A 12449-nucleotide genomic window follows, 5' to 3' on the forward strand; every position below is an offset into this window, starting at 1 on the left:
TAGGATAGGACACGGACCAGTGAGGAGCCCAGGGAAGAACCGACTGCAACAGGCGTCGGGGGCCAACACTGCGGTGAAGACTCCCTCATAGACCTTCCCCATCCACTAGTCCATCTTACCTCACTGTTCTTTAGGTGTCACAGGAATTGAGAAATAGGGAAAGAATGGACAACAATAGCCGACTCGGAAAATAATACCACCATAGTGTTTGAACAAATACTGCTCAACTGTCTTTTGTTTTCTTTCATCCTCTGTGCAGGTACCACTTGATGGCTGTCCCGAGACCCATACGCACTGACCTCCTCACCTGCCTATGAAGCCACAACCTTCCAGAAAACAACTAGACCCACTGCCGAGCCAACTATCACAAAAGAAAAAATAAAAAAATAAAAAATACACAACGCAGAGACTCACATACGGGAACCTTCAGTCATCCATCAACATGATCAAGATTGTTGTACTAATAACCATCATGGACATCGCACAAAGTGTGGACTCCAGAAACAACATATTCTTAGAGCTGATGAATATGTCAAGAAATGCCTTGTAGGAACGGAACGTTTGCATGCCACACGCACCTTCAGTAGGAGCAGGAATCCCATGGGTGGCACACCCTATCTCCAAATGTGACACGTGTACCTTATTCGATCATCATACCAGTGGATTATACAACAAGGATTCATGTCACAACGTAACAATTCCTCCAGCTTCTCCGTGTTGCATTCCAGGACTACCATCCTGCAACCTAACTTCAGCTACTCCCATCATGACAGATCTACTCCTGCCAATGATTTTCTATTGGTGCATAGAAAATTATGCTCCAGCATCGACTCCACTGGGTGAAATTCCTCTTGAACCTTGCAGCTTTATGATTGAAAGAGGAACAGAATCCCAGGTGTACGTTACTACAACAGATAAGAAAGAGGAAAAGGACTTAACAGAGTGTCTCTCCAGGAACCCATCCCTACCAAATTGTTTTGCAATAAATCAGTTGTGTATGATTCCTCCACCAACTGACACATTTTGGTTATGTCCCCAGCCAATTCAACGGCCGGTGCACCCTGGTTTATGTTCTACCAGCTATTAGAGAAAATACACACTCCACCCCAAGCTCCCCACAGTTACATAATTCAGCTCCTTCTACCACAAACAAAGAAGATGGCTGCATTCCAGGACTCACTTGTGCACAAACATGGTGGTCAAGAACCCTTGGAGCATTAATCCCGTCTTATGGTGTCATGCAGGCCCTTGATCAAGTCAGAAGCTTATCGAATTCTGTACAGAAATTGGCCAATGATACGGCTTTGTCCCTTGGTAACATCACAGACACTCTCGCTTAGCACAAGATAATGATCTTACAGAACATAGTGGCCTTGGATTACATTCTAGCAACACAAAGAGGAGCCTGCACCATTATCGGCCCTGAATGCTGCACCGGGTTAATGGATCCAACAGAGAACTTGAACAAAATCCAACAAGACATTCTTGATCTTTCAGCAAAATTACACCAGATGACTGAAGATGTCATTGGACTTCCTGTTGCTGACGGCACAGCACGCACGCACGCTGCACGAGAGTTTGTTTGTGGCCTGCTTAGCACTGCTTATTCTCATATGTTCAACGTTATAGTCATCGTTCATAGTTATATCCTTTGTCATTTTACCGCGTTTCAGATTCTTCTGCTTTTTCTCCCGTTTCATCTGCGTGTATTTTACCGGTTGCTGCTGACACCTAGCTAGAGTCTGTGTTTGTAGCCTTTAATCTTTAAACATCTGCCATTTTTAAGCACGCATCAGGTCTTCCCTTATTATTCTCTTATCGGGATTCAACTGCGCGCATATTCCACCTGCATCCGCGTTCTATTTTTATCGCGATTAAACTGTGTGCATTTATTCAGCGCGCACCTGTTTTTTCTCCTCTGCGGTACACAGATTATTGCATCGATCTCAAAGCACTGCTTATCAAGAACAACCACCACCAACAACAAAATTTTTTATGAGGGATTCAAATCAATCTCAAAACCCTCACCGCTCAGGAACAACGAACAATTTGCGGTAAGTCATGGCATCGGCTCATGTTATTTGTTCATGCATTGCATGTCACATGTTTAAAATAGCCTCCTCCGTCAGCAGTGAGGGATTCACTTGTGATAAATGTAAGGAATTAGTCAGGCTGACGGAGAAGGTTAATGAGTTAGAGACTCGCATCCGAACGCTAGTAGAGGTCAGAGAGAAAGAGAAGCCGGTAGATACTGTTTCGGATGCGGGCATTACAGAGAGCAACACACACACTTTGGTTCCGGCTATAGAGCCCCTGCAGCAGGGCATTTGGGTGACGTCTCGGTGGCATACTCGTTCAGCAAAGAGACACCACTCTCCCGTTCCTGTTAGGGTTTCCAATAAATTCTCCCCACTCAGTGATACACCCACTGAGAATCATATTGAAAGAGCCCTTGTTATCGGCGATTCTATTGTAAGGAACGTGGAAATAGAGACTCCAGCCACTATTGTTAATTGCATTTCGGGGGCCAGAGCGTCTGACATCAAATCAAATTTACAAGTGCTGGCTAATGCTAAACGTAGATTTTCTAAAATTGTTATCCATGTCGGCACTAATCGATGTCCGGCTCGCCAGTCGGAGATCACTAAAGATAATGGTAAAGAGGTGTGCAAATCATGAAAAACGATGTCAGACACTGTAATATGCTCTGGTCCCCTCCCTGCTCGTCGTGGTGACGAGGTTTATAGTAGATTAGTGTCACTGAATGGCTGGATGTCTGAGTGGTGTCTGCAGAATAAAATAGGATTTATAGACAATTGGAAAAGTTTTTGGGGTAGACCTGACCTGCTAAAGAGAGACGGACTCCATCCCTCCAGGGAAGGTGCCGCTCTCCTCTCTAGTAATTTGGCTCATAGACTTAATAATGATATTAATTGACTAAATGGGGCCCAGGTCAGGAAGCAGACAAACTGGTTAATCCGAACGCCTGCTAGCTGCCTTGAGACATCACACAGGTCACATAAACTACAACACATAGAGACTGTATCACCTAGATATCTCATAGAGACTGTGTCTGTTCCCCGAACTACCAAACACAAAACCCTCACTAAATCATTTAGAAAAAATTTGATTAAGGTCAAACTTGAACAAAACAAACAAATTAAAAATACACATAATATAAAAATAGGGCTACTAAACATTAGATCTCTTTCTACCAAAGCACTAATTGTCAATGAAATGATTACAGATCATAGATTGGATGTGCTCTGTTTGACTGAAACCTGGCTTAAACCGGATGAATATATTAGTTTAAATGAATCTACTCCCCCAGGTTATTGTTATAAACATGAGCCTCGTCTGAAGGGTCGAGGAGGAGGTGTTGCTACAATTTACAGTGAAGTTTTTGGTGTTACTCAGAGGACAGGATTTAAATGTAAATCTTTTGAACTAATAATGCTTAATGTGACACTGTCAAATACAAATATAAATAAAAAATCTCTGTCGTCCTTTACCCTTGCTACAGTGTATAGATCACCCGGGCCTTATACAGATTTCCTTAGTGAATTTACACATTTTTTATCAGATCTTGTAATTACTGTAGATAGAGCCTTAATTGTTGGTGACTTCAACATTCACATAGATAATGAAAATAATACTTTGGGATTAGCATTTATCGATATTCTCAACTCTCTTGGAGTCAGACAAAATGTAACAGGACCAACCCATCGCAATAATCATACGCTAGATTTAATTCTTTCATATGGAGTTGACGTTGATAATATAGAAATTCTGCAGCAGAGCGATGACATCTCAGATCATTACCTCGTCTCTTGCATGCTGCAATCAGCTAATGTTACTCAATCTACACCACGCTATCGTTCACGTAGAACTATTCTTTCGACCACTAAAGATAGCTTCACTAATTCTCTTCCGGATCTATCTCATATACTCAATAAACCCCAAAGCCCAGAAGAACTTGATGAAATAACAAAACATTTAAATGCAGTCTTCTCTAGCACCCTTGATGTTGTCGCCCCACTTCGATTAAAGAAAATTAAAGAAATAAGCCCTGCACCATGGTACAATGATCACACTCATGCTCTCAAGAGAGCAGCTCGGAAAATGGAGCGCATGTGGAAAAATACAAAATTAGAAGTATTTCGTGGTGCATGGAAGGATAGTGTCTGTGGATACAGACAGGCACTAAAAGCTGCCAGGTCAGCATATTTTAAAAACTCATAGAAAATAACCACAATAATCCTAGATGTTTATTCAGAACTGTGGCTAAATTGGTTAGGAATAAAGCCTCAACAGAACCAGATATTACCTCACAGCTCAAGAGTAATGACTTCATGGATTTCTTTACAGATAAAATTGAAATAATCAGAAATAAAATTGGAATTATGCAATCATCTGTCATAGCACCTCAGAAAACAGTGTCAAATAATTTCCCTCATGTGCAACTTCAATCCTTCGCTATCATAGGTCATGAAGAGCTAACAAAACTTATCGAAACATCAAAAGCCACAACTTGTTTGTTAGATCCTATACCAACTAAGCTCTTAAAAGAGGTATCTCCTGTAATATCAGAACCTCTTCTTAATATCATTAACTCCTCGCTATACTTAGGACATGTACCAAGAAACTTTAAAATGGCAATTATCAAACCACTAATTAAGAAGCCACAACTTGATCCTGGAGAACTTGCTAATTATAGACCGATTTCAAATCTCCCGTTTATGTCAAAAATACTAGAAAAGGTAGTATCCTCCCAAATATGTTCATTTCTACAGAGAAATAGTATATATGAAGAATTTCAATCAGGATTTAGGCCTCATCACAGTACAGATACTGCACTTATCAGAGTTACAAATGACTTGCTCTTATCATCTGATCGCAGCTGCATTTCTCTTCTAGTGCTTTTAGATCTTAGTGCTGCATTCGACACTGATAGATCACAACATTCTCTTGAATAGGCTGGAGAATTATGTTGGAATTTGTGGAGTGGCATTAGCATGATTTAGGTCATATTTAGCAGACCGCTACCACTTTGTCTATGTAAATGAGGAATTGTCAAACCAAACAAAAGTAAAATATGGAGTGCCACAGGGAGCAGTTTTAGGGCCTCTGCTTTTCTCCATGTATATGCTTCCCCTGGGAGATATTATCAGGAATCGTGGAATAAGTTTCTGCTGTTATGCCGACGATACACAACTTTATATTTCTTCAAAACCTGATGAGATTTCACAATTCTCAAAATTAGCAGAGTATATCAATGAAATAAAAGATTGGATGGCCAGAAATTTACTTCTACTTAATTCTGACAAAACAGAGGTTCTAATTATTGGACCAAAAAACTCATAAGCCGCTAAAATATAATTTGACTCTCGATGGATGTACTGTTACATCATCTTCAACAGCGAAGAACTTAGGTGTTATATTTGATACCAATCTGTCCTTTGAAAATCAAATTACAAATGTTTGTAGAACAGCATTCTTCCACCTAAGAAATATTGCTAAATTAAGGCATATGCTCTCGGTTGCTGATGCCGAAAAACTAATTCATGCGTTCATGACCTCAAGACTAGATTATTGTAATGCATTACTGGGAGGATGTCCAGCAAGATCAATAAATAAACTTCAATTGGTTGAAGCAGCCAGAGTGCTGATGAGAACCAAGAAATATGATCATATTAGCCCCATTTTATCATCGTTACATTGTTACCTGTTAAATTCCCTATTAATTTTAAAATTCTGTTAACTACGTACAAAGCTTTGAATGGTCTAGCTCCGCAGTACTTAAGTGATCTTCTACCACGCTATATTCCAACACGTTCATTAAGATCGCAAAATTCTGGCCTATTAATAGTTCCTAGAATATCAAAATCCACTAAAGGAGGAAGATCTTTTTCATATTTGACTCCTAAACTATGGAATAGTCTCCCAAACACTGTTCGAGATGCAGACACACTCTCTCAGTTTACGTCTAGACTAAAGACTCATCTATTTAGCCAGGCATACACCTAATTTATCCTCCAACCCACAATTAGGCTGCTTTAGTTGGGTCTGCCGGAACCAGAAACCAGAAACATTGAGCATGATCTCTAACTCTGCAATAAATTAAATGGCATCTACGCTTACATCTTTTTATTTGTTTCCCTCTCTCAACCTCGGGACTCCTATCCTGAGGTCACCAGAACCGGCTGGATCCAGCACCATTCATGCTTCATGTTGGACTCCACTGCTACATGTCGCTGAATGATGATGACTAAATGCAGCCGGTGCCAAACATCACTTCAATCTATTATGACGGACTTCAGAGGATGAAATAATGCCAACTCCAACCTGCATCACCTCGGTCTATTTATGGACTACGATCTTGAAATGAAATGCTTAGACTAACTATTGCCAACAAAAGCCTTCATCAGCCAATTAACAAGGACAATTGCATCTATGTGAACTTCTGCAATTAATCTAGATGGACTTCAAAGTCCATTGGTCATTAATCTTACAGTTCAAACACAATCGATGTTTAAAAACTGACCCTTAACACTTAGTTTAATAATTTTAAACCATGATTTTACCTATACATAATTAATATTTACATTACATTCATAATGTTAGCCAGAGGGGAACTGGACCTCACAGTGAGTCTGGTTTAGGGTTAGTGTGGGGTTAGCCAGAGGGGAACTGGCCCCCACAGTGAGTCTGGTTTAGGGTTAGGGTGGGGTTAGTCAGAGGGGAACTGGCCCCCACAGTGAGTCTGGTTTAGGGTTAGGGTGGGGTTAGTCAGAGGGGAACTGGCCCCCACAGTGAGTCTGGTTTAGGGTAAGGGTGGGATTAGTCAGAGGGGAACTGACCCCCACAGTGAGTCTGGTTTAGGGTAAGGGTGGGGTTAGTCAGAGGGGAACTGGCCCCCACAGTAAGTCTGGTTTCTCCCAAGGTTATTTTTCTCCATTAATCTACATCTTATGGAGTTTTGTGTTCCTTGCCACAGTCGCCTACAGCTTGCTCACTGGGGTTATTAATACAATTATCATTTAATTATTTTTAAACACTATTAAAAACCGTATTTTATCTAAATTACACAATGATGATTAATCGACTTTATAGACATTACAGTTTTATCGTCTGTTAATGCTAATATTCTGTAAAGCTGCTTTGAAACGATGTGTGTTGTGAAAGGCGCTATACAAATAAAATTGAATTGACTTGACAAATTGACTTGAAGAGAATTCTTCATGGTTCGGAAACTTGTTAGGTAAACCCTGGCTGTGGATCAAGGAAATAGCAATTCTGCTGTTGTTTCTTCTACTGGCGTACTATCTATGCATCCACATGTCAAGTCAAGTCAATTTTATTTGTATAGCGCCTTTCACAACACACATCGTTTCAAAGCAGCTTTACAGAATATCAGCATTAACAGACGATAAAACTGTAATGTCTATAAAGTCGATTATCAAGTGTTTCATTCAACAAATGAATCACGCCCATCACGAAGAAATGACAGTTCCAAATAGAAAAGACTATTACCCGTAAGAACTTCACGGAGCCTAATTGCATGTTTGTTTCTGTGTCAGCATGCAATTACAGAAAATCAACACAGAGCATGCGCTATGTGCCTGTAACGATCACAGGTTACATGAATGAACTTTTACGTGTCTAAATTTGTATTTTGTGAGAGTTATTAGAACTCTCAAAGAGGGGACTGTTGTATTACAAATGTATTAAATGTTTAATTTAGGTTCCAATACAATAGTTTATAAACTAAAATTCTAAACCAACAAAATGAATGGGAAAAATACTTCCAGAACAGCTGAAAAAGTGAGCGGACATTGTTGCGCTCAGTAACATTGTTTTTCATGTTTGTCTCCTCCTATTCCCATTTGAATTTGTTCTGTTTTCTCTTCTCCTTCCTGTCTCACTCTCTCGGCCTGTCTGAAACATAAACAGCTTTTAAAGTTTAGTAGATTGAATTTAGTATTTGAGGTATAAATGATGTCACAGACCTGCCTGTCAGGGTTTCCAGCAAGAGATTCCTGCCTGTCCTGATCTCTCTATTGTAAGTTAAATTAGTCAGATTGCCTTTTGTCTTTAAATGACTCTTGGAGCCCCTGACCCAGTCGTAGAATATTCTGGCTGATTAGATTAGTTTCTGTGCATTCGAATCACACTGTTATGCTGATGAGATCAGGGCTGGGGAATTTCCGGTAACGAGTTGACTCCTGTACCTCATTTACATGCTTTGTTTCAGAGTGTCTCCACCTCTATGTAAATCCCTCACCCTCGAAAGGTATAAAACTCTATCGTACTGAGTTACTGAGTTAGACTTGGATGACTACAGCGATGCAACAGCGACTTCTCAATAAAGAGTAAATTCTGCTTAAAAGATATCCCAACGTCTTCTGGTCTCTGCTTCGACGACGAAGAAAAAGTTTCCAACAGTTTCAACACATGACGAGAACTTGTGTCTCCCACACTGCTGATGCAAGCCATGCTATTCTTTGAGTGGAAAGATGCATTAGGGTTTTCACCAGATATATCGATTTGCTTTCAGGCCAAAAATGTCCATTTTGTTCATATTGGAACACAACTCCTTTTGCTATTTTGCCTGGAAATCTCCTGTGTGCTCTCCTGATTTGTGGGAGCTTGTGATATTGTGTTCACATGCACACACTGACTAGTCTTTGCCTCTTGTCTGATCAGTCTCCTCTTTAACCGCTCTTTGAGTTTAGCGGGTCAGCCTGATCTTTGCAGGTCTGGGTATTACCATATACCTTCCACTTCCTAATGATACTGTCTATTGTGCTCAGATGGACAAACACAGCCTTTGTAATCTTTCTATAGCATTTCCTGACCTGTTCCTTTCCACAACTTTATCTTGTGGGGCTTTTGAAAAGATGTTTCTGCCCATCATAGATTATTTGCTTTGATTTGCACTGTAAGCAGTGGAGTCTTCTCTGAACAACTGCTTTTATTCTGAATTTATTTATTTAAACTCAAAACAGCTGATTACAGATGAAAGCCGATTAGCTTGATTTGTGATCTGGAAGGTGATTGGTCATTCCTCAGCACGTTTAAAATGGTTGTCCTAATGGGGTGTTTACTTCTTAAAATTGGGTATTTTATGGTTTTACGCAGATAATATTAGTTTAATTTTTATACTTGGGTGTTGTGGGTAAGTATGTTGAAATAATTAATTTTATGTTTGATTTTAGGCTGTAAGGTAACAAAAGGTGACTTTAAATGTGACTTAAGATGACTTTCTATTCCCACTCTCATGATTTTATTTGAAAAGTTTTTGTCATTGTTCTACTTACAAATGTTACATACCCTTTAATTTAAGGTTTTCTTTCTCCTCTTTTTCTCTTTTCAATTTTTCCTCTTGAATCTGTTTCTCCCATTCCTCTCGTTCTCTTCTCATCTCTTCTTTCATCTCTCTCTCACACTCTTCTTTCTCTTTTATTTCTCTTTTATATCGTTCTTCTCTTTCATTAAACTCTTCTTCTCTCTTCAGTTTCTCCTCTTGTTTCTGTTTCTCCCATTCCTCTCGTTCTCTTCTCATATTTCTCTCTTGCTCCTCTTTTTCTTTCATTTCTCTTTTTAATTGTTCTTCTCGCTCTCTAAATTTCTCTTTTCTTCTCTTCTTCTCTTTCTCTTGATTCTGTCTCTCTTCTTCCATCATCATCTTCGTTCTCTCTTTCTCCGTTTCATATTTGGACTGAAGATCTTCTTTCTCTCTTTCTATTCTCTCTTTTTCTTTCTGTATTTCATCTCTCTGTTGTTTAATTCTCTGATTATATTCATCCCATGTTTCTTGTTCTCTCTTTCTCTTTTTCTCCTCTTCTTCTCTCTTCAGTTTCTCCTCTTGTTTCTGTTTCTCCCATTCCTCTCGTTCTCTTCTCATCTCATCTTTCATCTCTCTCTTACGCTCTTCTTTCTCTTTTATTTCTCTTTTATATCGTTCTTCTCTTTCATTAAACTCTTCTTCTCTCTTCAGTTTCTCCTCTCGTTTATGTTTCTCCCATTCCTCTCGTTCTCTTCTCATCTCATCTTTCATCTCTCTCTCTCGTTCTTCTTTCTCTTTTATTTCTCTTTTATATCGTTCTTCTCTTTCATTAAACTCTTCTTCTCTCTTCAGTTTCTGTTTCTCCCATTCCTCTCGTTCTCTTCTCATATTTCTGTGTTGCTCCTCTTTTTCTTTCCTTTCTCTTTTATATAGTTCCTCTCTCTCATTACACTCTTCTTCTCTTCTCTTCTTCTCTTTGTCTTGATTCTGTCTCTCTTCCTCCATCATCTTCTTCATTCTCTCTTTCTCTTCTTCATGTTTGGTGATGAGTTCTTCTCTCTCTCTGTTCAGTGTCTCGACTCTCTCCATCATTATGTTCATTTGTTTTTCTTGTCGTTCTCTCTCCATCTGTCTGAACATCTTACATGAGTAGTAACTGTCTCCGTTTCCTGTCACCATGACGTCTATTTTCTCCAGTAGATCAGAAACCTGTGTGTGATCTCTAGTCTCATTATTATTGAACACATGGAATCTGTTTCCACACTGTTCAATCAGGTTTCTAATCACAGATCCTGGTTTCCCCAAACACACTTCAATGTTTTTATTCTTCAGATCATCTCCTCTGGTGAAGAGTATCATTGTGTACATTAAAGAGTTTTCTCCAAACATCTCTTGAATGATCTTCACTGATTCTGTATCTTCTTGAGTGAAACGTCCCAGTGGTATCACTAAGAGAAACACATGAGGTCCTGGCAGTATCATTGAGATGCAGTTAGTGATTTCTCTCTGGATGTCTTCATGACTGAGTTCAGTATCAAACAGTCCAGGAGTGTCAATCACAGTGATGTGTCTGCCGTTGATTTCTGCTGTTTCACTCTGACAATCACTGGTCACTGATTCAAAAGATGTTTCTGATTTAAATGCTTCTCTTCCTAAGATTGTGTTTGCTGTCGCACTCTTTCCAACTCCAGTTTTTCCCAGCAGCACAATCCTCACATCATCTGTGTTTTCTCTTGAACCTAAAATAAATAATAATAATATTAATAATAATAATAAACAATTACATAAAACAAAATCCTTAAACATCTGCCATTTTTAAGCACGCATCGGGTCTTCCCGTATTATTCTCTTATCGGGATTCAACTGCACGCATATTCCACCTGTATCCGCGTTCTATTTTTATCGCGATTAAACTGCGTGCATTTTTTCAGCGCGCACCCGTTTTTTTCTCCTCTGCGGTACACAGATTATTGCATCGATCTCAAAGCACCGCTTATCAAGAACAACCACCACCAACAACAAACAATTTTGTGAGGGATTCAAATCAATCTCAAAACCCTCACCGCTCAGGAACAACGAACAATTTGCGGTAAGTCATGGCATCGGCTCATGTTATTTGTTCATGCATTGCATGACACATGTTTAAAATAGCCTCCTCCATCAGCAGTGAGGGATTCACATGTGATAAATGTAAGGAATTAGTCAGGCTGACGGAGAAGGTTAATGAGTTAGAGACTCGCATCCGAACGCTAGTGGAGGTCAGTGAGAAAGAGAAGCCGGTAGATACTGTTTCGGATGCGGGCAGTACAGAGAGCAACACACACACTTTGGTTCCGGCTATAGAGCCCCTGCAGCAGGGCATTTGGGTGACGTCTCGGTGGCATACTCGTTCAGCAAAGAGACACCACTCTCCCGTTCCTGTTAGGGTTTCCAATAAATTCTCCCCACTCAGTGATACACCCACTGAGAATCATATTGAAAGAGCCCTTGTTATCGGTGATTCTATTGTAAGGAATGTGGAAATAGAGACTCCAGCCACTATTGTTAAATGCATTTTGGGTGCCAGAGCGTCTGACATCAAATCAAATTTACAAGTGCTGGCTAATGCTAAACGTAGATTTTCTAAAATTGTTATCCATGTCGGCACTAACGATGTCCGGCTTCGCCAGTCGGAGATCACTAAAGATAATGTTAAAGAGGTGTGCAAATCATGAAAAACGATGTCAGACACTGTAATATGCTCTGGTCCCTTCCCTGCTCGTCATGGTGACGAGGTTTATAGTAGATTAGTGTCACTGAATGGCTGGATGAGTGGTGTCTGCAGAATAAAATAGGATTTATAGACAATTGGAAAAGTTTTTGGGGTAGATCTGACCTGCTAAAGAGAGACGGACTCCATCCCTCCAGGGAAGGTGCCGCTCTCCTCTCTAGTAATTTGGCTCATAGTCTTAATAATTATATTAATTGACTAAATGGGGCCCAGGTCAGGAAGCAGACAAACTGGTTAATCCGAACGTCTGCTAGCTGCCTTGAGACGTCACACAGGTCACATAAACTACAACACATAGAGACTGTATCACCTAGATATCTCATAGAGACTGTGTCTGTTCCCCGAACTACCAAACACAAAACCCTCACTAAATCATTGAACAAAACAAAC

The 12449-nt window shown here is 39.9% G+C and overlaps 1 protein-coding gene across 1 annotated transcript in view; it reads right to left on the reverse strand.

Annotated features, from left to right (window-relative positions):
• Window positions 1-244: 244 nt before the first annotated feature.
• LOC127648209 (GTPase IMAP family member 9-like) overlaps window positions 245-12449 on the reverse strand; it is a 21235-nt gene continuing 9030 nt past the window's right edge. The window contains exons 2-4 of the mRNA XM_052132790.1: window positions 10276-11028; window positions 9501-9870; window positions 245-311 (exon numbers count right to left, since the gene is read on the reverse strand). Of these exons, the coding sequence (XP_051988750.1) occupies window positions 245-311; window positions 9501-9870; window positions 10276-11028 (1190 nt within the window). The remainder of the gene's footprint in view (window positions 312-9500; window positions 9871-10275; window positions 11029-12449) is intronic.

The sequence above is a fragment of the Xyrauchen texanus genome, chromosome 8 (genome assembly GCF_025860055.1).
Source record: "Xyrauchen texanus isolate HMW12.3.18 chromosome 8, RBS_HiC_50CHRs, whole genome shotgun sequence".
NCBI lineage: Eukaryota > Metazoa > Chordata > Actinopteri > Cypriniformes > Catostomidae > Xyrauchen > Xyrauchen texanus.